General features: G+C 42.9%; 1 protein-coding gene across 1 annotated transcript in view; it reads right to left on the reverse strand.

Annotated features, from left to right (window-relative positions):
* The window catches only part of LOC126176014 (F-actin-uncapping protein LRRC16A), a 573,185-nt gene that overhangs the window by 152,058 nt on the left and 395,698 nt on the right, over positions 1 to 25,429 (reverse strand). The window contains exons 17-19 of the mRNA XM_049923133.1: positions 21,115 to 21,252; positions 20,715 to 20,880; positions 20,188 to 20,340 (exon numbers count right to left, since the gene is read on the reverse strand). Coding sequence (XP_049779090.1) covers positions 20,188 to 20,340; positions 20,715 to 20,880; positions 21,115 to 21,252 — 457 coding nt within the window. The remainder of the gene's footprint in view (positions 1 to 20,187; positions 20,341 to 20,714; positions 20,881 to 21,114; positions 21,253 to 25,429) is intronic.

Raw genomic sequence — 25,429 nt, forward strand, 5'->3', positions numbered from 1 at the left:
CAAGTTTATTGTTAACAGTGACCATTTCTTTCCACTATACGTTTCAGAAGTTTAAAAATCCGTCACCAGTAGTATTTCTGTGCGCTAATACGACATGTATGTGTTGTGTGTATACCTTTTAGCATACCCTGTGGCATTGTCTACTAACAGAGGACACACCGAAACACAATTTTAGTACTTGGCTCAAGGTATTGTAGGGTCTTCAATTGTAAAGATTAACAAAACTACAAATGTAACAGTAAAAATACCTCCAGTGATAACAGACACCTTTCCTGGCATGTTATATCACATACAACATCACAGCCACTTTATAAACACTGAAGTCAGCAATGATGTCATCTAGAATCTATTAAGATGATAATGTTCCCCACTTTGATCAAAGCAAGTCACTATTTTGGAACATGTCTCAAAGTACTGTGGAGGTCTTTCATTGATATGATGAATAACAATTTCACCTGTTATTATTATGTTATATTTGTGCTGATCAAATAGTACAAAGAACTAAACTTAAGGAAATGGGACCTGAATAAATTGAAAGAACCAGAGATTGTTGAGTTTCATGCATAACTTTAGGTGGTGATTAACTGAAATGGTACAAATAAGACAAAAAAAGATTAATACTAGCAAGTGAGGTATGACACTTGAAGCAGCACAGAGCCCAGGCCTGCACAAATCCTCAGAGAACACTAAACACATTGAAAATATAAAAATAAAATAAAAAAAAGTAAATTCAACAAGTTAAAGAAAATGCTGATCTCTGAAAATGTGATTAACAGCAAGTGAAAAGCGGCTTATCAGGAATGGTTGAATGGTTAGAGAACAAATGCAAGGCTGCAGAAGCATGCATAACTAGGGGGGAAAAATAGATGCTACCTATAAGAAAATTAAATTGACCTTTGGAGAAAAGACGAGCAGCTGTATGAATGTTGAGAGCTAGATGGCAAGCCAGTACTAAGCAAAGACGGGAAAGCTGAAAAGTGGAAGCAATATACATGGTGTCCCATTTATCTTGACCACCTGAAATAACTGTTTGTCCAGATGCAAAATACAAAATGTTTCGAGCAAATGTTCTTTAGCCGTCAGCAATACTATTGCTTTTGTTGTAGCTTTGTTTTTTACAAAGATATGAGCAGCGCTATGACGTTTTTTAAATGGTACCTCGTATTTTTTATTCGGTAATTTATTTCCTCTCCTAAAGACCTATTCAGAAACGTATCTATCACAGTGTACCATTCACTAAAACACGACATTAGTAATTACATGACACAGCATTGACTTTGCGCCAGGGGTCACAAACTCATCCACTTGCTGGATTTGTCAGAAAACAAATGAAAACCAAGTAAAAACATAACACAAAATTAACTTTGACTCTCCAGTACCATTGCCCAGGAGTAGAACATTCAAAGGTGCTCAAATTGGTGACACTGGACACCAATACACTGGTGCACTCGTTGAATGATAGAATTATTTACTGCTTCCAGTGTTGCCTACTGAAGAGAATTACAAGCAAGCACGATATGTTCCTGCATGTCCTCTGGAGTTGTTGGAATGTCGCTATAGACAAGGTCTTTAATGCATCCCCAAATAAAAAAGTACAGAGGATTTAAATCAGGAGACCTAGCAGGCCAAGTAACTGTTCCTCCTGGACCAATCCATCTGGCAAGATACCTTCGGTTCAGAACACAACATGCACGCAAGGCATTGTGTGTTGGACATTCATGATGTTGATACCACATAAGCATTCTGGTTCTTAGAAGCACTTCATCCAGAAGAGAAGGAAGAATTTGTATGAGGAAGTTGGCATACACTGTGCCGTTTAAACTACCAATGATGAAATATGGGCCAATAATTGTAGTACCGAGAATCCCACACCAGACGTTAACTATCTACTGACGCTGAAGTTCCACCTGTCTAAGCCATCGTGGGTTGTCCCTTGTATTTACCTATCCTTTGTTTGAGAAGGAACATTCGTCAGTAAATATAACATTGGAGAAGAAGTTTGTGTTGGCGAGGATTTGCTGCTGTGGCTACTGACAGACCTGTAACGATTCTGGAAATCATTCCCGTGCAATTCCTGATGTAGGTGTACATGGTAAGAATGAAACCTATGACGTGTAAGAATACGATGTACACTGGTTTTAGGAATGCCAATCTAGTGTTCGAGCTGTTGTGTGCTCACATGCGGATTCGTAGGAACAGAAGCGAGAACAGTTAACTTCGGCAGATTCGTCTCTGCGAGTGCTACAATGATTGCGTTGTCGTGGGTTGAAACTTCCTGCTTCCTGAAGCGTCGCAACAAGACGAGAAAACATCCATCGGGAAGGTGGGTTCTTGTCAGGGTACCCGCTCTCTGTACAGTTCCGCTGCCTGCATAGCATTTTGCCTACCTTCAACAACAACAATAAAAGAAACGTTATGTTGACACAGTTTGTGGGAAGGACAGCCTCTACTGTATGCCTTCTCTGGACAACAGTATTTAAAAGGACTAAACTACTGTACTAAATGTATCCTTACATACAAAAACAGCATTTAAATTACTGTTCTGCTAACTTACATTCCCCATAGATGAGTAGCATTTCTACCATCTCTTCATTGGTGTACATTCTACTCACACAACTCTTCAACTGACAATGGTTGATGGAATGACAGGTGTGCATTCTATTAATGTTTACATTTGTCCTCTGCCAATGTCAGCATGTGGATGTGTTCTGTTACCCTGAGTACCTGCACTAAGCGCAGGGAGTGTCAACATCAATGTTGTTTTATGTAATTAATAATGTGAATAGTAAACTGTGATACATTTTTGAATAAGTCTTTAGGAGAGGAAATGAATTACCGAATAAAAACTACCGGGTGCCATTTAAAAAAGTCATACCACTGTTCAAATCTTTATAAAAAACAAAGCTACGATGAAGGCAATCATGCTGATTGATGTCCCCCTGATGGCTAAAGAACATTTGCTTGAAACATTTTGTAATTTGCATCTGGACAAACAGTTGTTTAGGGCGGTCAAGATAAGCAAAGACAAGACTCCAGGAGTAAACGACGTTTCTTCGAAATTATTGACATCCTTGGGAAAATCAATCATGATAAACTATTCCAGCTACTGTGCAAAATAAATGACACACACAAAATAGCCTCAGACTGAAAGGAGAATGTAACAATTCCAGTTATAAAGAAGGCAGGTGCTGACGGATGTGAATACTGTCAAACTATCAGTTTAATAGATCATGACTGCAAAATATTAACAAAAATTATTTACAACAAAATAGAAAAACTAGTAGAAGGTAATCTCAGGGAAGATAAGCCTGGGTTTCCAAGAAGTGTAGGTACACACGACGCAAAATATGACCCTACAGCTTACCCTAAAAGACAGAGTGAAGGAAGGAAGGCAAACCTATGCTTATATCATTTGCAGACTTAGAGAGCAAGAAGAGAACAGAAAAATTCTGAAGATTATATGGGTAAATTGTATAAAAAACAAAGAGGTACTGAATAGAATTGGGGAGACTATTATGAAAATGGTAGACTGCTACTCACAGTAAAGACAACAAGCTGAGCTGCAGACAGGCAAGACAATAAGACTGTCACAGATTGAGTTTTTACCTAAGGCCTTCTTCAGATAAGGAAACACAGACACATTTCCACAATCAGACACACCACATGCACATATGATCGCTATTCCTGGCCACAGATGCCAGAATGTGTTCTCACCACAGCAGCCAGAGATAGCGGTCATGTGTGCATGACGTGTGCCTAGTCTCTGTGTGTGTGTGTGTGTGTGTGTGTGTGTGTGTGTGTGTGTGTGTGTGTGTGTGGTTTTTTTTTCTCTGAAAAATGCTTTGGCCAAAAGCTCTGTGAGTAACAATCTTTCTGTTGTGCCTGTCTGCAACTCAAAGTGTCATCTTTATGGTGTGTAGCTATTTATCCTTTTCATAGTTGTTAATATACCAATCTAGACTTTCAAATATGTGGCACAACTCGACTAAGAAAAGGAATCAATTAACATGGCACAATCTGATGGATCAAGGAATAGTCAATCTGGAACAGAAGAAAGCGTAAAGGCAGTAAGCATGTTAAAATGGTAGTTAGTTGTGGTTATTCATATATGAAGAGGCTTGTAGACTATATACTAGCACGGGGAGCTGCATCAAATCGTTCTTCAGGATGAAGATCACAACAACACATGAGTAGTATGTAGTCTAACTATGAAAACCACCAAAATGCAGAACTTTAGCTTTGCAAATATGTAAATAGGCATGGCATCTGCTCGGCTTGGTTCTATCAGCCAGTCACAACACAGGACATGTGACATCACAAAACAGAACAATGAGAATGTATGCTTCAGTCTTTACTAATTTTTATTTTTACTATTTCGTGAAGTAAAGTTAGTGGCTACAACCCAATCTATAGTGCAGCTCAAGGTGGTCTGATTGGCCGATAAAAGAAAATCAAGTGGGAGTCACATGGAGTTACATGTTTGCAAAACTAGAGTTCTGTATTTAGTGGTTTTTGCTATCGCACTTGCATACTATGAGAATACGAAGTTCAACTGATGCACCTCATTAACTGTCTCTTCAAATGTATAATTTCTGGCACAATTTATTGAGATAAACTATCAGGAAATGTGACACTTGACAAACATGACTTTTTTTGGCAAAATTAAACACATTGAAGTGCAGAAAATTGTGACCTTACTGTCAATAATGTGCAATACATTTGTTCGCAACTACTTCATTATGTAATTTTCCATTAACATTTCTGGCAGTAGTATTTCCAATAACCCAATCATGTTGAGGATTTTGTATTGTGAACTATTTTGACGATTCTCAATACTGTTCTTGAAATTTCTTGAAAGTTAATTTACTGTTGTTGTGGTCTTGAGTCTGAAGACTGGTTTGATGCAGCTATCTGCATTTCTCTATCCTGTGCGAGCCTCTTCATCTCTGAAGAATTACTGCAACCTACATCCATTTGCAGCTGCTTACAACATTCATCTCTTGGCTTGTTTACGAGTTTTGCCCTCCACACTTCCTTCCCATACTAACCTGGTGATCACTTGACGCCTCAGAGTGTATTCTATCAACCAATAAATTTCTACACTCCCCAGCTCTATTCAGCACCACCCTATTCCTTATGTGATCTACTCATTTAATCTTCATCACTGTTCTGTAGCACCACATTTCAAAAGCTTCCATTCTCTTCTTGTATGAACTGCTTATCATCCACATTTCACTTCCATACTGGCTACACTCCAGACAAATACCTTTGGTAAACATTTCCTAACACTTTGAATTTATATTCAATGTTAACAAATTTCTCTTCCCCAAAAACACTTTTTTTTGCCACTGCCAGTCTGGATTTTATACACTATCTACTTCAGTCATCATATATTAAAATAGTGCCTAAATATGAAATCTCGGCTTCTACTTTCTGAGTCTCTCATTTTCTAATCAAATGTCTTCAGGCTCTCCCAATTTAATTCAGATACATCTATACTTGGGCTGCTGGAACATGGCAATTCATGTCACTATACAAGTGCCTTAAAGTTGGCAGTACGACTGACAAACAAACAAGGAAAGCGAGCTACTGCAGCTTCTGAACAGATTACAGCACCAGCAACAAAAGCCGGTTCTGGTGTCCATGCTACTATGTTACCAGCTTTTATGTAAACATTTTGTGTTAGTGTGTGACCACCTGTTTCTATATGGTTGTGTCGTGTTACTGTCTCAATACCAGTTATTGTTTATTAAAGAACATTACCAAACTGGTGTTGTTATTGTTGTTGTTGTTGTTGTGGTCTTCAGTCCTGAGACTGGTTTGATGCAGCTCTCCATGCACCATACAGTAAAGCTGCATGCCCTCAGGAAAAATTACAGCTATAGTTTCCCCTTGCTTTCATCCGTTCGCAGTACCAGCACAGCAAGGCCATTTTGGTTAGTGTTACAAGGCCAGATCAGTCAATGATCCATACTGTTGCCCCTGCAACTACTGAAAAGGCTGCTGCCCCTCTTCAGGAACCACACGTTTGTCTGGCCCCTCAACAGATACCCCTCCATTGTGGTTGCACCTACGGTAACGGCTATCTGTATCGCTGAGGCTCGCAAGCCTCCCCACCGATGCCACAGTCTATGGTTCATGGGGGTGAGGAGGGGGGCAGGGGGCACCAAATCTATGTCGTTCGCCAAATGGCAATCTGGTGCGTCAATGGAGTGCCATCGGGCTTTGGTGTTGCTACGAAAGACACTAGAGTTTTATGAGCAAGGAGAAGAATTTGTTTCTGTTCATAAGCATGGATCGATTTCTGCTACGCGTACCTTGAAAATTATAGGACTTAGATGAAGAACTGCTGTAATAAAGGAAGTGCTACTTTAAGACTTGCAGGATACTGAGGTAAACAGTGTGGGACAAAGCCCCTGTGCAGAAAACAGTGCATTTTTTAGTACTCCTGGAAAGGAGAAAAAGCAGCCTTGTCCAGTTAAAGATCTCGATTCATTCCAAACTGACACAGTTCACTGGCACATTTACAGATATTACAGCAGGCAAGAATACCCCACAGTAGTGAAGTTTCTAATCGCTTTAAAAGAATTTGAACTTTTCTCGGGGGGGGGGGGGGGGGGGGGGGGGGGGGGGGGGGGGATCACTTAAAATGGTGTTAGAAAGTATGGGCTTCCACTTTAAAAAGTTGGACACTTAAGAACTGTTGCTCAAACAAACTCATGTCATTGTGTGTCATAATAGTTTCTTGCATAAAATTGATGAAAATGATATACATTCAATTATACGGTTAAATGAAACCTGGGTCAGCACTGCTGGAGAAGCAGTTGATAAATGCTGGACAGATGATACTCTGAATACCAGTGGTTGTCTGCCAACAGGAAGAGGGTCCCAATTAGTTGTGGCTCATGCAGGTTCTTCGGACACTTATCTCTGAAGGTCTTATAGTTTTTCAATCCTAAGAAACCTGTGACTATCAGAGGATAAGGACCACCCAGGATTGTTCAAAACTTCGCTACTTCAGTTTAGTGTTCCAACAGTGTCTGTAATGGAAAATGAAGATTACCATTGTGTGATATTAAAACGGAATAAGCCTGTAACACCTACAAATGCTGTAGATGAAATTGCAAGGGAACAGACTCATATGGTAATTAGCTGCCTTATCACTGAATTTTAACCCAACTGAACTGGTTTGCAGTGATGTTAAGGCTTACGTTCGAAATAATAACAAGTATTTTACACTAATGTAAGTTGAAAGGCTGATATGTGATGGTCTTGCTACTGTAGATACCACCTCATGGAGGAAAAAGAGAGACCATGTTAGTAAGCTTACTCAAGAAGCACAGGCTATAGACAGAATTATACATGAGAATTAACAATGAATGATTTCTGTTGATGATGATGACAGTGGATTTGGCAACAATTTCAATGACAGAGAAGAAGAAATGGATGGAAATGCAAGACTGACATCAGAAACTGGCATGTGTAAATGTACACAGAATTAATTCTCTCGTTCTGCAACTGAGTACGCTATGCATCTTTTTCTTTATTTTGTTCTAGAATTGTGGACAGCGTATTCATTGGTATGCTTAGGTTTACATAATTATACATTTTATATGCAGCTACTATGGTAACAATTCAGAACTACTTCTTAGAGAAATTGTAATTCATTTTGGGTGTCGTTTATTTTCTAGTTTCATATAATATCAAAAGCCTTTTCTCCGTAGTTGTTTATTCCAGTGTTGGAAAAACAGTTTTTGTTGTACTCATATGGCTTATATACATGCTGAGTGTAGCCTGCATTTCCAAAACATACTTCGTAGTTATTTGCTGTGTGTATCTGTGGTGTTTCAGCGGCCCATGTATACACCTACATCTACATATGCACACACTCTGAAAGCCACCGCACGATGCATGGCAGAGTGAACCCTGTGCCACTACTAGTCATTTCCTTTCCTGTTCCACTCGCAAAGATGGTGAGGGAAAAATGACCAAGAGTATGTCCCTCTATAAGCCTTCATTTCTCCTATCTTATTTTCATGATCCTTATGCAAAATCTATGTTGGTGGCAGTAGAATTGTTCTGCAGTCAGCTTCAATTACTGGTTCTCTAAATTTCTCAATAGTGTTCTTCAAAACAACATCGTCTTTCCTCTAAACATTCCTATTTGACAACCTGAAGCACCTCCATAATATCTGTTTGTTGTTTGAACCTATTGGTAACAAATCTAGCACTATGTCTTTGAATTCCTTTGCAGTCTTTTGTTAATCTGAACTGGTGTGGATCCCAAACACTACAGCAGGACTCAAGAATAGGTTGCACTAGTGTCCCACATGCAGTCTCCTTTACAGATACACACACTTTCCCAAAAATACTTCCAATAAACCGAAATACATTTCATTACCCTCGTTTTGCTTTTGGTAATGTTCATCTTATATTCTCCTTTGAAGACACTATCAATTCCTTTCAACTGCTCTTGCAAGTACTTCGCTGTCTCTGACAGAATTAGAATATCACCGTCAAACCGCGAAGTTTTTATTTCTTCTCCCTGAAGTTTAATTCCTAATCCAAAGTTTTCTTTGGCTTTATTTACTGCTTTCTCGATGTACACATTGAACGTCAGTGGGGATAGCCTACAACCCTGTCTCAGTCCCTTCTCAACCACTGCTTCCTTGTCACACACTTTGCCTCTTATAAATGTTGTCTTGTTTCTATATGAGTTGTAAATACCCTTTCACTCCCAGTATGTACTCCTGCTGTCTTCAGAAATTTATAGAATATGTTCCACGTAACAATGTCAAAAGCTTTCTCCAAAACTACAAATGCTATTAAATGTAGGTTCACCTTTTATTAATCTGTCTTCCAAGGGAAGTCGTATGGTCAGTATTGCTTCACAAGTTCCCACATTTCCTCTGAACCTAAACTGATCTTCCCAGAAGTCAGCTTCCATCAGTTTTCCCGTTCTTCCATAAATAAATCGTGTCAGTATTTTGCAACCATAACTTAACTGCTAGTTCAGAAATATTAACAGCTGTCAGCACCTCCTTTTTTGTTTTAACTGCAATTATTACATACATTCTTATTGAAGTCTGTGGGTATTTCCCCTGTCTTATACATCTTGCACATCAAGTTGAATAACTTAGCCATAGGAGGTGTTTAATCTAAGGTCCCATCAACAATGAGGTCATTAAAGATTAGGGAAGGATTGAGAGGCAAAACAGCTGTGCCCTTTCAAATGAATTATCTCAGCATTTGCCTTAAGCAATATCGAGAAATCACAGAAAACGTAACTCAGCATGGCCAGACACATTTTAAATGTCATCATCCTAAATGCGAGTCCAGTGTTTCTTTCTCTCTTTTTTTTTTTTTTTGTGGTTTTAGGGCGCACAACTTCAATGGTCATTAGCACCCTGACTACTCTAAGAATGCACCGCGAGGCACAAGTTGACAACAACAACTAAAAGGGAAAACATGATAAAAGACAGACTGACAGGCATAGGATTAAAAAACAACATCATCAAATGTCCTTAGCGAGGTTTGTCAAATGGATAAAACGAAGAACACGAGCAGCTGCTCGTGGGTCATCCGCTAAAACGGCATCGAAAGTATTAGGCAGGTTAAGATCGAGGCGCAGTTGGTTAAGATCGGGACAGGACATTAAAATGTGCCTAACCGTCAGCAAGTGCCCACATGGGCAGAACGGCGCCGGCGCAGCCGTCAGCAGATGGCGATGGCTGAACCGGCAGTGTCCAATCCTTAACCTTGCTAAAACGACCTCCTCCCGCCGAGAAGGGCGTGAGGAGGACGTCCAAGCCACGGGAAGAGGTTTTAAGGCCCGAAGCTTGTTGTCGGTAAGTGCAGCCCAATCGGCATGCCACAGCGACACAACGCGCCGACAAATGACCCTGCTAAAATCGGACGAAGGGACACAACAAGAAGCTGTCCGAGGCTGGAGGACCGCAGCCTTGGCCGCGGCATCTGCAGCTTCGTTCCCAGGGATACCGACATGGCCAGGAACCCACATAAAGCTAACTGGCGGACTGACGTCCACCAGCCGCTGAAGAGAGCGTTGGATCCGGTGTACGAAAGGGTGAACCGGGTACGGATCACTGAGGCTCTGGATGGCGCTCAGGGAATCTGAGCAGATGACATAAGCAGAATGTCGGTGGCGGCAGATGTAAAGAACAGCCTGGTAGAGGGCAAAGAGCTCAGCTGTGAAGACCGAACAATGATCATGGAGCCGGTATTTGAAACTTTGTGCCCCGACAATAAAAGAACACCCGACCCCGTCATTGGTCTTAGAGCCATCTGTATAAATGAAAGTCATGTCGATGAACTTCGAACAAAGTTCCAAAAAACGGGAGTGGTAGACCGAACCTGGGGTGACCTCTTTTGGGAGCGAGCTGAGGTCAAGTTGAACGCGGACCTGAGCCTGGAGCCAAGGTGGCGTGCGGCTCTCGCCCACTCGAAAGGTTGCAGGGAGTGAAAAATTAAGGTGTTGAAGGAGGCGACGAAAGCGAACTCCAGGGGGTAGCAGGGCAGAGACATACAACCCGTATTGACGGTCAAGAGAGTCGTCAAAAAAGGAACGATAAGACGGATGGTCGGGCATTGACAGTAGCCGACAGGCATACCGACAAAGCAGTATATCGCGCCGGTAGGTGAGTGGCAATTCGCCAGCGTCAGCATGAAGACTCTCTACGGGACTGGTATAAAATGCTCCGATCGCAAGTCGTAAACCCCGATGTTGTATGGAGTTGAGGCGGCGTAAGATGGATGGCCGTGCAGAGGAGTATACGAAGCTCCCATAATCCAGCTTGGAGCGGACGATCGACCGATATAGACGAAGTAGGACGGTTCGATCCGCTCCCCACGACATACCACTGAGAACACGGAGGACATTTAAAGAACGGGTACAACGGGCGGCCAAATATGAAACATGTGGAGACCAGCTAAGTTTCCTGTCAAAGGTAAGGCCTAAAAATTTGGTTGTCTCCACGATTGGGAGAGCAACAGGACCGAGTTGTAAGGACGGTGGGAGAAACTCTTTGTAGCGCCAGAAGTTAATACAGACCGTCTTCTCGGCAGAAAAACGGAAGCCATTGGCGACACTCCAGGAGTAAAGACGGTCAAGAGAACGCTGAAGACAGCGCTCCAGGACACGTGTACACTGCGCGCTGCAATAGATGGTAAAATCGTCCACGAAAAGGGAGCCTGATACATCAGCTGGGAGGCAATCCATTATTGGATTGATCGCGATGGCGAAGAGCGCGACGCTCAAAACTGAGCCCTGTGGCACCCCATTCTCCTGGCGAAAGGTGTCGGACAGGACAGAACCCACACGTACCCTGAACTGTCGATCCGTTAAAAAGGAACGAACAAAAAGAGGGAGGCGACCGCGAAGGCCCCATGTATGCATGGTGCGGAGAATGCCCGCCCTCCAACAGGTGTTGTAAGCCTTCTCCAAATCAAAGAACACAGCCGCGGTCGGGCGCTTCCGCAAGAAGTTATTCATAATGAAGGTCGACAAGGTAACCAGATGGGCAACAGCAGAGCGGCGCCTACGAAATCCACATTGTACATTGGTAAGTAGGCGTCGAGACTCGAGCAGCCAAACCAATCGAGAGTTAACCATTCGCTCCATCACTTTACAGACACAGCTGGTAAGCGAGATAGGTCGATAACTGGAAGGCAAGTGCTTGTCCTTCCCCGGCTTAGGAATCGGGACAACAATAGACTCGCGCCAGCATGCGGGAACATGTCCCTCAATCCAGATGCGATTATAAGTACGAAGAAGAAAACCTTTACCCGCAGGAGAAAGGTTCTTCAGCATCTGAATATGAATAGAATCAGGCCCTGGAGCGGAGGACCGTGATCGGCCAAGTGCGTATTCGAGTTCCCGCATGGTGAATGGGGCATTATAACTTTCACAATTCGAGGAGCGGAAGTTAGGTGGCCTAGCCTCCTCTGCTTGTTTGCGGGGGAGGAAGGCAGGGTGGTAATGAGCAGAGCTCGAAACCTCTGCGAAAAAGGGGCCGAAGGCATTGAAGACAGCCTCAGGGGCCACAAGGACTGCATTCGCGACCTTCAAGCCCGAAACTGGTGAGTGGACCTTAGTGCCAGATAGCCGGCGCAGACTACCCCAGACAACAGAAGAAGGAGTAAAACTGTTGAAGGTGCTTGTGAAAGCAGCCCAGCTGGCTTTCTTGCTTTCGTTAATAATACGACGACACTAAGCACGTAATTGTTTATAATTGATACAATTCGCCACTGTAGGGTGGCATTTAAATGTGCGTGAAGCACGTCGACGAGCACGTAAAGCGTCTCTACATGCTGCGGTCCACCAGGGGACCGGTACGCGACGTGGAGAAGAAGTAGGGTGAGGGATGGAATATTCAGCAGCAGCGAGAATGACTTCCGTGAGGTGTGCGACCTGACGATCGCAGCTTGGGAAGGTTTGATCCTGAAAGGTCGCCCTGGAAGAGAAGAGCCCCCAGTCTGCCTTGGAGATGATCCAACTAGAGGAGCACGGAGAGGGGGTATGCTGCAGGAGATGGATAACACACGGGAAGTGGTCGCTCGAATATGTATCAGAAAGTGCATACCACTCAAACCGGCGTGCAAGTTGGGGAGTACATATAGAGAGGTCTAAATGGGAATAGGTGTGAGATGTGTCCGAAAGAAAAGTAGGCGCGCCAGTATTGAGGCAGACAAGATTGAGCTGGTTGAAAAGGTCTGCTAACAAGGAGCCCCTCGGGCAGGATGCTGGAGAGCCCCAAAGGGGATGGTGGGCATTGAAGTCTCCAGTTAACAAAAATGGTGCAGGCAGCTGAGCAATAAGTTGCATCATGTCTGCCCTGGTAACGGCAGATGACGATGGAGTGTAAACGGTACAAAAGGAAAACGTAAAAGTGGGGAGGCAATTTGATCGCATGGGCGTAGCTTCGTTTCCTGGAGGGCTACGACGAGCGGACGGTGCAAGCGTAGCAGCAACTTCAAGTCCTCTCGGTTGGAGCGAATGCTGCGAATATTCCAGTGAATAAGTGCCATCGTAAGAAAAGGAAGATGAAAGAAGGGGTCACCTCGAAGGCCGCTGAGGGCCTGGCTTCGAGCGAGCACTGCCGCTGCTATCAGTAGGTGGACAGTCATCGTCCATTGGGTCTATAGGGTCATCGGCCATCTCGGGAGGATGGCCGGGAGGGGGAGCTTCCTCCGCCGGTGAACGACCAGATGTACGGCTACCAGCGGTGCGGCCAGGCGAAACGGATGACGGCCTGGGGCGGCAACCGCTGGGTGGCGCAGGAGAAGAAATGCGCCGTGGCGGAGAAGGAGAACTGTGCTTCCTATGCGCCTTTTTAGAAGGACGTTTGGTGGAAGTACCGGTCGAAGGCTGGGATGTCGAGGGACGGAGGAAGTCTGCACGGGATGGTTCCTTCTTGAAGGCTCGTGCATCTGACTTCGGGGTCTTCGACTTAGCAGAAGCTGAGGAAGTGGCTGGTGTCTGTGGGGTGATGGGAGGAAGAGGAGACGTCGACCGCGCGATCTTAGCACTGGCCGAACGGACGACCGTGGTGCTGAAGGTCAGATCGCATGTCTGGGTTGCTACCTCCCGGGTAGTCCGAGGAGAGGCGAGGACAGTACTGTATTTCCCCGCTGGGAGCAGCGTGGGCTTCCTACTAGAAAATAGCTTGCGAGCAGCCGAGGTGGACACTTTCTCTTTGACCCGAATTTCTTGGATACAGCGTTCTTCCTTATAGACAGGACAGTCGCGGGAGGATGCGGCATGGTCACCCTGACAGTTCACACACAAGTGACACATTTAGCCGCATTGGAACAAGACTGTAGAGTGTGATTGAAACGCTGACACTGGTAGCAGCGCGTAGGTGTCGGGACATAGGGGCAAACAGAAATAACCTCGTAGCCCGCCTTGATGCGCGATGGCAGCTTAACACTATCGAAGGTCAAGAACAGTGTCCGGGTCGGTACAAGGTTATTGTTGACCTTTTTCATGACCCTATGGACAGCCGTCACGCCCTGCTCAGCGAGGAAAGATTGAAGCTCCTCGTCAGTCAATCCGTCGAGGGAGCTCGTATAGACTACACCACGAGACGAATTCAAAGTTCGGTGGGCCTCCACCCGGACAGGGAACGTGTACAGGAGGGTGGCCCGAAGCAGTTTTTGTGCCTGAAAGGCACTCTCAGTTTCTAGTAATAAGGTGCCGTTACGCAACCTGGTACAAGATTTGACAGATCCGGCTATGGCATCTACGCCCTTCTGGATAACGAAAGGGTTGACAGAGGAAAAATCCTTTCCGTCCTCAGATCGAGAAACTACGAGGAACTGTGGGGCAGGCGGTAGTACTTTTGTCACTGTTGGCTGGTCACGTTTCCGTTTTTGGGTCGAAGTCGAGAGAGATGGAGTAGAATCCATTGCGGAGGAATCCCCCATGATTGCCAGCGTCTCCGATGGCGCGCTCCTTCCTTGTGGGGACCCTCTCAGAGGGCACTCCCGCCTTAGGTGAATGTTTACACCTCAGGTCACACCTCCCGAGAAACAGACGGAGGGACCAATCGGCATGGTCAGAAGGTATCAGCTCAGGCAATCACCCCTCCCCGGGCCTGGCCTTTACCAGGGGGTACGCGCGTGCCTTACATGTCTACCCAGGGCGGGGACTTACGCGTTACCCCGTCACCGGCTACGCGTGCGAACGCGTGGGTCGGCCTTCAGGCACGCACAGGGAGGAAGGAAGGAAGAAGAGGAAAAAGATGAGAGAGGGAGAAAGAGGACAGACTGTCTCAAACGCCGAGGCGGAGACCAGAGAAGGCAAGGAGAAGAAGGCAATGAGAAGGCAAGGAGAAGAAGGCAATGAGAAGGCAAGGAGTAGAAGGCAATGAGAAGGCAAGGAGTAGAAGGCAATGAGAAGGCAAGGAGTAGAAGGCAATGAGAAGGCAAGGAGAAGAAGGCAATTAGAAGACAAGGAGAAGAAGGCAATGAGAAGGCAGGGAGAAAAAGGCAATGAGAAGGCAGGGAGAAAAAGGCAATGAGAAGGCAAGGAGAAAAAGGCAATGAGAAGGCAAGGAGAAGTCAAGGGAAAGAGTAAGGAAGACAGTGAGGTGGAAAAGAGCAAAGAAAGGAACCAACAAAAGGAAGGAAGAAACGAGAAGTGAAAAACCAAAAAGACCACGATTATAGGTCGTGGAACCGTCCGTCTCCGGACGCAGGCGCTAACTACCCCCGTGAGGAGGATGGACTCCTTTTAGTCGCCTCTTACGACAGGCAGGAATACCTCGGGCCTATTCTAATCCCCGGACCCGCAGGGGGAGCGAGTCCAGTGTGCTACCCACTGTGCTACCTTGATCTGTGGGATAGTTTAGTCATGGCTGACTCTCCCAAGGATATCAGTTTTGATGGAATCTTGCCTTCTCTGGGGGCTTTGTTTCAACTTAGGTCTTTCACAGTTCTGCAAATTCTTCTTGCAGTATTGGATCTTCCATCTAATTTTCGTCTACCGTATTTACTCGAATCAAAGCCGCACTCGAATCTAAGCCGCACCTGAAAAATGAGATTCGAAATAAAGGAAAAAAAAAATTTCCCGAATCTAAGCCGCACCTGAAAGCTGAGACTCTAAATTCAAGGGGAGAGAAAAGTTTTAGGCCGCACCTCCAAATCGAAACAAAGTTGGTCCATTCTAATATGAGACACAATTTAGGTATAATGAATGACGATACAGCTACAGTAGTTTGGTTCGAGTCGTAAGCTTAGGAGTTAAGCTTTACCAGGTAGCCATTGCTATGCGTCAGCCCCTCTGTCCGCATTTATACGGGTACCCTTCCTTTTTCACGTGCTTCGTCTGGTTTGGATCGATTGCTTATTTTGCTTTGATCTGATAAGTGCCGTTTTCTTTGTTATAGGTGTTTACGTCACTCTAAGATGAAAATGCATTACTGTTCTGTGTCATACATTGTTTGTCGCATTCTGATAGTGCGTGTTTACGGCCTGTCGCCGCTCGCGGCATGGCTTGCTTTTGTGCGCGCTACCGCTGCTTACAATTAAAAAACAAGACAGAGGAATCGTCTCATTAGCGAAACAATGTCAAAAGACTGCTATTTGTTGTTACTTACACTGCTGCTTTCTTTTATAATGATCAACAAGAACCAAATAATAGACTGCGTTATGATAGAACATGTTCTGAACGAGAGTTAGGCAAAAATTTCTCCCCGTTTGAAAATCTTTGCGGCCGCTTCTTTAGTACATCAAATTCTGCACAGAAATTAGTCGTCGTCTTAGATTTAAAAATCTAGTCAGTTGCCGTGCTTCATTTCTGACTGTATCACTATTAGTCATAAGAATAATACAAATATAAACATGACACGATACGTATATTCTTCCGCGTTTGCTGTTGTCTCGTTTCGTAGTTTATTAGGTAGACAGGATTTAAATGAGATAGCAGGAAACACGAAAGAATACATGGCAAAATGTTTATATTCATATTACTCTTATGGTGAAGAGAATACTGGATGTGATTCACATTTCATCAGGTTCCTATTAGCAACCATCTCTTCTCACAGGTAGGAAAAAATTCAGAACGTAGAGTTGGCCATATTGACAAACATCCCAAACAGTCTTGCCAGTCGGATTTTCGTAGTACATTGAAATTCTGCTACATTCGAAGGTGAACAATACGGAATTTGTATTATTTCATTGCATAATGTATGAAAATGCAGTGGTCGAAACTCGGGGAGGAGAAAAAAAGCTCGTCTTCCATATCTTTTTTTTTTTTTTTAATTTATTTAATGACGCATTGGTTTTGGCGCCAGTATTTATCTTTGTGCCTACAAAGCATGCCTGTGTAGAGCTACATATATTCTACTGCAGAAGTCAGTTGTGGTGGCACCTACCAACATTTTTCAGAACTTCCGCTTACTTTGCACTCGATTCTAAGCGCAGGCAGTTTTTTGGATTACAAAAACCGGAAAAAAAGTGTGGCTTAGATTCGAGTAAATACGGTATATCCTCTTCCATTTCTATAATATTGCTTTCAAGTTCCCTTCCCTTGTACAGCCCTCTATATACTCCTTCCATCTTTCAGTTTTCCCTTCTTTTTTAGGAGTGGTTTTCCATCTGAGTTCTTGATACTAATACAGCTATTTCTCTTCTCTCCAAAGGCTTCTTTAATTTTCTTGTTGGTGGTACGTATCTTTAACCTGGCAAAATATGCTTCTGAAACCTTGTATTTGTCCTGTAGCCACTCCTGCTCAGACATTTTGCACTTCCATCCAATATAATTTTTTAGACGTTTATACTCCATTTGGCCTGCTTCATTTTTGTATTTCTTCTTTTCATCAATTAAATTCAATATCTTCTATGATACACAAGGAATTCTACTAGGCCTTGTCTTTTTCCTATTTGATCCACTGCTGCTTTCACTATTTCATTTCTCAAAGCTATCCAGTCATCTTCTTCTGTATTACTTTGCATTGTTTCAGTCAATTGTTGCCTAATGCTTCCTTTGAAACTCTAGTTCTTCCAACTTTTCCAGGTCCCATCTCCTTAATTTCCTACCTTTATGCAAATTCATCACTTTTAATCAACAGTTCATAACAAATAAATTATAGTCAGAGCCCACACCTGCCTCTGCAAAAGTCTTACACTTTAAAATCTGATTCCTAAATCTCTCTCTCTCTCTCTCACACCTTTATATAACCAACTGAAACCTTCCATGTCTGCAGGTCTCCTCCACATACACAAACTCCTTTTTTTTTATTTTTTTTATATTCAGTCTTTTTAAAGAATTACATCAGTAGCTATATGTTGTCCACTACTCCTAATATTATTACTTCCCACTTGAAATAATAACACTATGTTGGTGAATTTTATTTATGCACATTTTCACAATGAACAGGAAATTGACACATACTTTCTAAATTCAATTTTAAAGCACCAAACTGCTTTAACTGATGGATTATACTACATGCAGACAAAACATGAAACAGCAGTAACAACAATTATGATAAATTAACTTTTCTTTCAGTTTAGCAATGGAAAATCCAGGCAGTCAGAGGCACTGGTCATGCATGTGAGATGTGTTTGCACGCACGCGTGTGTGTGTGTGTGTGTGTGTGTGTGTGTGTGTGTGTGTGTGTGTGCATAGTCTAATTTGGAAGAAGGCCTTTTGGCTGAAAGCTTAATTGTTGGTAGTCTTTTTACTGTGCCTATCTGTGACTCATTACCTTCATAACATTGTCTCTCCTTTATTTTCGTAACATTGTCTCCCCCCCCCCTCCATTTAGTTTGACTTATTTTTAGTCTCTGCGCATTCCTCACATGAGAGTCATGTTTTAACACCAACTACACATCAGTAAACCAGGAATTTGAAAACAACTAATTAAGGTTTTGTTGATGAATAGGTTAATGCACTTCATCATGGAATACTTCCTCTTGTGTCTGGGAATGACACGCTGTGTTCTAACAGAAAGCATATTTTAGCAATATATTCCTTCGTCCTGTACATGTGTAGAAAATGCGCTGGTGTCCAAAATTAAAGCAACAAACCACTACTTCCCTGTCCTGTGTCTGATTCATGATATAATCATGCAAACTCTAAACAGATGTCTGTTCGATCGTGTTCTGCACAGACAGCATTCCGGTCAACAAACAACCCCACCAACGATGATGTCAGGGCATCTATCAAATGAGGTAGCATTTGCCAGGTAGCCCAAATCCACGATCACTCTGTACACTGTCATAGATGGTGCTGTACGACACAGTGATGATGCCAACCAGACACTCTGCAATAGAGGGACATACATAGAATGGAAGCAGGACAGTCAAAAACTGATGTGGCCTGATGGCTTAACGTGAATTGTTCAGTTGTTTTTCAAGTGAGACGACAGTTCATAGAGATAGGAACTGTATACTGAAGATCAGAGCCGGGCCGACCGCATGCGACATCAGAAAGAGAGGAGTGTTATTTGCCTGTAAGGGGTCGACAATACTGCCTTAGTACTGCATGGCAGCTGGCATCTGATGTTTTAGCATGCACTGGACATGTTGTAGCGAGGCAAACAGTAACAGAAGGCTTGTGCACAGTGGCTTTTATTGCCAGACACATGTTGTATGTGTATCTCTGATGCGTCTTTAAAGAAGAGGATGTTTAGAGTGGAAGCGTCAACATACCACCTGGACGGTCGAACAGTTGGCCAATATTCTTTTCACAGATCAGTCCCGATTTGGTCTGGAGAGTGAATCTCGATGGATTTACATCTGGAGGGAAAGTGGAACACAATTTCAGGACCTAATAATGTGGAAAAAGACCAATATTGAGGAGGGTCCCAAATGGTGGTTGCAGGGATTATGCTTACCACCTGAACGCCTCTTCATCACTTATACAGTTGAACTGACACGTTTTAACTGCTGTCAGGTATCGTGACAAGATTTCTGGACCTCATGTGGGGTGGTTGTGAGGTGCCGTGGGCCCAGACTTCGCACTGATGGACGATAATGCTCGGTCTCATACAGTACAGGTGGTTGATATTTTCTTGGAAATGGAAGAATTTGCATGCATGCCATTGCCTCCTCACACTCTCAATTTGAATGCCATAGAACAATTTTGGGATGCACTAGAGACATGGGTAGCATCACGATAGTTTCCACCAACCAGCTCTGCAGAAAGAATGAGTATTATTGCATTAACATGAGATTCATGACATTATTTGCAGCATGCCTGATTGTTGTCAGGCCTTTGCTGCTGGCAGAGGTGGTTACACCGTATACTGAGAATATTAACCAGTTGTCGGAATGTGTGTCTAAATCCATTAAGTTCAAAAACAAAGAACATTTTTGTCTAACGTCATGCATGTAGCAGTTGATTACGGTCTGTATACTTTCCATAGTTTCTATTTCACTATCACCTGTTTGTACTGGTTTGTGGCAAAATAAATGCAATTTGCAAAATTTCTGTCTGTTGCTTTAATTTTGGGCACCAGTGTATGTACTATAATGAGGTGATGTGTCCTTGATATATGTTCATACATTGTTCAACCTTCAAATAATTCGTCAAGAAGCAGGTCAAGTGATGATTTGATACTGTACTATTTACCGGGACATTGCACCAACTATGTGGGATGGAGGAAGGGGGAAGGGGAGGGGGAGTGGGAGATCAGTGTAAACATTAGAAAGTAAAAGCAAAACCTGTTTGGAGTTATCAGCATCCTTTATGAGCCCTGTTGCTTGATTAATATCGTTGTTATTCTCTGTTGATTCCTGTGCAAGAGTACGTATCTTATTCTGTGTCTGTACTACTAGTCGATCCACCATTTGCTGTGTGGAGCTCAATAGGAAACCCTGTAAATAAGAATGAGATTTAAAATCTATCACTTTTGCCTCATAATCCATTCGTATGAGCAGAGAATAAATGAAGTTCTCTAAGGACATGAGTGTTAACATGAGGCAAAAGGAACTTTGCAATGAAAAGGGGGGGGGGGGGGGGGGGATGGTAGGACAAGGAAAGGGGGGGGCAGTGATATGCATAAAAAATTTGCTGTCACTTACTTCTACAATTTATTATTATTATTATTGGTGTAGGTAATACCTTCAAACTAATAGTACACCACATTAATGTGTTGGTTTGAATACTTTATGAAGTATGAATATCATATTTATTGAAATTAACTTCAATTGATCATTGAAATCTTCTATGTGAGCAACAAACGAGTTACCTGCTGCAATCTGAAGGCCTGCCCATTACTGTATATTTTTGGTGTGACATTTCTGTGCAGAATATCTTGGATTTTCTTCATAACAGCATCTGTTCTTTCTGCAGAAGTCTTCATACAGGGGACAATGTCATAAATTGGAAAAGGCATGTAGCGTACAGTATAATTACTGTAACAATGAAGCATATGTAAGTACTATTGAACAATTTTTGATGCAATGTATGTTTGTACAAGAACAGAGAGGCTCATACAGATTCCATTACACGAAAAAACTGCACACCGTATCTGTGTCTAGTTTAAATACATGGTGACATCTTATAAACAATATGAATACACATAGTACATTGCCATTTTCCAGTCACAATTAGAAGTTAGATTTTTGATGGATGATAACAAGATTTACCTCTCCAATGCATACGCTATGTCCGAATAGCCTTGCAATGTTATATTGTTGCGATCATAAATTATCGTTCGCAGTTTCGAGTTGATCTGCAGTGCTTTTGCAAGCAACCTGGCCCCATTGTCCCCCATCATGTTTCCGCTGAAACACCAATCCAAATACAAACAATAAATATCAAATACCAAGGATAAGAATTCATGAGACAGAAGAATGGTACCTATTTACTGTTTGTTAGAACAGGAGTAACTAACACACAAAAACAGGAAAAAGGAAACATACATTACATCTCTAACTTTGGGACATGAAGAGTACTGTTTGTTTATGAGGAAGGCACGAGAGAAATAGGAAAAAGCATGATAAGATAAAAGTTCATTGCAAACCTTCACAAGTGAGAGACAATGAAAATGACAATGTGATGGGACAATAATGGTTACAATTCAACAGTCTGGAACATACCAATATATGATATTAGGATAAGTATGAACAAGCAATGGAAAAATCTAAGATGGAATAAAGACAATATTGTGAAAAGGATAGATTACTACTCACCATATAGTGGAGATGCTGAGTCACAGATACGCCCAACAAAAAGACTGTCACACAAGTAAGCCTTCAGCCGAAAAAGCCTTTGTTGGAATTAGGTGACACACACACACACACACACACAAACACACACACACACACCGCAACAAAGCCAGACTGCAAACAGCAGCCCGAGATGGGAGAAGCAATATGGATGATAGGGCTATGGAGAAGGGTTGCACAGGGAGGGGAGGGATAGCATGGTAGGAGTGAGAGACAGTAAAGTGCTGCTTGTGGGAGCGTACAGTGACGAGTTGGAGAGAAGGTAGGACAGCTAGGTGCATTTGGGAGTTTAGAAAGAGGGTGCCGAGAGGGAGTGGGGGTGAGAGTGGGGGGTGGCAGTGGAAAACTACAGAAGTAAAAAGACTGTGGGTGCATTGGAGTATTAGAGGGCTATGTAGTGTCGAAGTGGGAATGTGGCTGTAGGACAATGACTAACAAAGGTTGAGGCCAGGAGGGTTAAAGGAACATTGGATATATTGGAGGGAGAGTTTCCACCTGCACAATTCAGAAAAGCTGGTGTTGGTAGGAAGGATCCAGATGGCAAAGGCTGTGAAGCAGTCCTTAAAATGGGGAATGTTGCACTGAGCAGCGTGCTCAACAACTGGGTGGCCCACTTGTTTCTTGGGCACAGTTAGTCAGTGGCCATTCACGTGGACAGACAGCTTCTTGGTTGTCATGCCCACATAAAATGCAACACAGTGGTTGCAGCTTAGCTTGTAGATCACATGAGTGATTTCACAGGTAGCCTTTCCTTTGATGGGATAGATGATGCTTGTGACTGGACTGGAGTAGGAGGTGGTGGTGGTGGTGGTGGTGGTGGTGGGAGGATGTTTAGGAGACATCTTGCATCTAAATCCATTACAGTGATAGGAGCCATGAAGCAAGGGGTTGCAAGCAGGAGTTTCGCAGGGATGGATGAGGATATTGTGTAGGTACAGTGGGCACTGGTATACCACTGTGGGAGGAAGGGTGGGAAGGATAGTGAAAAGGATGTTCTCTACTTCAGGGCATGACAAGGTAGTTGAAACCCTGGGGGAGAATGTCACTCAGTTGTTCCAGTTCCTCTGTGTCTGGATGGTGGTGGATGACTGGAGAGATAAGGCATGGAAGATCTCTTTCTGTACAAGGTTGGGAGAGTAATTACCCTGATTAACTTGCTATCTGTCCCCTCCCCGCCTCCACTACCCGGATTGCTTCTCACATCATGTGCTGCTGCTTGCAGTCTGGCCTCAGTAGCCAGTGTGTGTGTGTGTGTGTGTGTGTGTGTGTGTGTGTGTGTGTGTGTGTAATTCTGATGAAGGCTCATTTGGCCGAAAGCTTACTTGTTTGACAGTCTTTTTGTTGTGCCTATCTGCGACTCAGCATTTCCTCTATATACTCCTCATTGTAATCTATCCTTTTCATAATATTGTCACGATAAGTATGACATTTAAGGGTTGACCTCCAGTGTCATCTGCCACACTTACAGGCTTATATAAATTTTGTAATGATCTTATTTAATTTATCTAGTCTTTTTAGAAATCAATTTATTATTTTTATTCATATTCTGATAATAACTTTGTTTAGATCTTGACAAGCATACAAATATTTCTGTGCTGGCTGGACTGTTAGTAATTGACACTTTAACACAAAACATAAACAATTCTCATTTTGTAATTCCAGGAAAACTTTTAGACGGAGTGAAACTAGTGTTTTGTTAGTATTTGTGGAATAAACTTCTGCAAATGTTAGGAACATTTTCCAGCTAATAATCTTCATGATATAAGCAACTTAATAAAAAGCACTGTTAATGAACAAATTTTATCAATTTCAATATTCAAAGCTAAAGGCCACATAAAACTTCATGTTACAATGTGAGAGGCACAAATTAATGTGGAACTGGATGAGGCCATTAGATATTCAGCAGCAGTTTTTGATTGTAATTAATGAATTCCCTGTTCCTAATAATGAATGACGTAAGCAATGATTGTTAGAAATATATACATGCAGTGGCAAATCAGGCCTTGGGACCTCAGTTTTGTGACAGTTTCTTGTTAGACAGTTTTATTACAGTTTTACACAATAAATATGAAATTCTAAAAGAGACCATCATGTCAACCTCAATTTCAAGAAATCTCTCTTGGTGTTATCAGATCATAAGCTACAATGTCAAGAACACAGCAAGTTGGAGCAAAATTTGGTGGAGCAGATACTCACAAAATTCTTTAACAGTGTCAGAGAGTGCCAAGAAATGACAATGAGTAGCTAACTAGCTGTTACGCTGCGTAATATTTCAAGTCCGTAGTTACACTGAACGAGAGGAAAGTAAGTGGTCAACCATAAGAGGTCAAATCCAGAGTCCAGAGAGGGGTCCACTGCCTGAATGGAAACAAAACAATATGGCTCAGGAGTCTCTAAAATCTTAACAGACTACAGGAGAGATGTGCAGACTTGCGGATACTGCGAACCACATACCCTCACTGTGACTATATAAGATATCTCTCTCTCTCTCTCTCTCTCTCTCTCTCTCTCTCTCTCTCTCTCTCTCTCTCTCTAAGCATTTTGACTCAAAGTGGCTAGCACATAATTTACCAATAAATCAATGGCTCCCAAACCGCAGGCCACAGCCCACTAATTGGATAGAGGCAGTGTGCCACTGGGTTACAAAAAAAGTGAGCAAATACGGAACAGGAGCTGACATGCTCTATTGTTATCCTATACCATTCACAAAGGAATGTGAATTCTACCCATCAAAATCTGACCCCCCCCCCCCCCCACCTACCAACCAAATCAAGCTGCTACAAAGGAATAACGTTAGGGTCCCCCCCCCCCCCCCCCCCCCAATGTTGAAGATTATCAAATCGTGTGAGACCAAGTGGCCTTCTCTGGCTTCTCTTGGCATAAGCATATAATGTGCCACAATCCGATTGCAATGTGTGGAGTTGATAGTTTCTCGGATCCAACTGCTGACAAGAACGATTCGCTTGAATAACCTCATTTAATATACAGACACAACAAGAAAGAAGGAAGATTGGTGTTTTATGCCCTGTCCACAACTAAGATTATTAGACGCGGAGCTTTGCACAGATTTCCTAGTACTGGAAGGGCAGGAACCATCCCAGCATTTGCAGTGAATGATTTGGCTGATTGCAGGAAACTGATGTCTGGATGACCGATCCGAAAACTGAACCCATGCCCCCCAATTGCAAGTTTAGGGCATTACCCACTACACCACTTCGCTCAGTCCCTGTGGACATAATGCTGAATTAGGACTTAATTGAGCTTACATCTTATTTGGATCCTAATAGAAAACACATCTGTGCGGAGTGTCAAACTGAACATATTTCAGACGCCTAATTTCTAAACTGTTATTTTATTTGGCTACCAGTTTCAGCCATCTTCTGGGCCACTGACCTATGTGCACAAAGGTTCCAACCTTGGTTCTGGTCAAAATTGGGGGCAGCATTCAAATACTGGAATCTGTAGTTTTCTGCTTGATACAGTGATCACTTCAATGAGCCCTGCAAGCATCTCTGGAAAGATGGACATACACAGACCATATCTGTGCGGGTCTGCAGAACTGATATTGAGATACTGGCATTTTATTGATTGGTGACTCCATGGCGTGTTGTGTGCACCACGACCAAATAGTGGATAGAATTGGAAGGAAAATCAGCATTGGCCGCATTTTGTTGTTTTATTGTCAGCAAAATCGATTTTAGGTCACTTAGTGACCATCCTCAATGCTGATATA

Source organism: Schistocerca cancellata, chromosome 3 (genome assembly GCF_023864275.1).
Source record: "Schistocerca cancellata isolate TAMUIC-IGC-003103 chromosome 3, iqSchCanc2.1, whole genome shotgun sequence".
Taxonomy (NCBI): domain Eukaryota; kingdom Metazoa; phylum Arthropoda; class Insecta; order Orthoptera; family Acrididae; genus Schistocerca; species Schistocerca cancellata.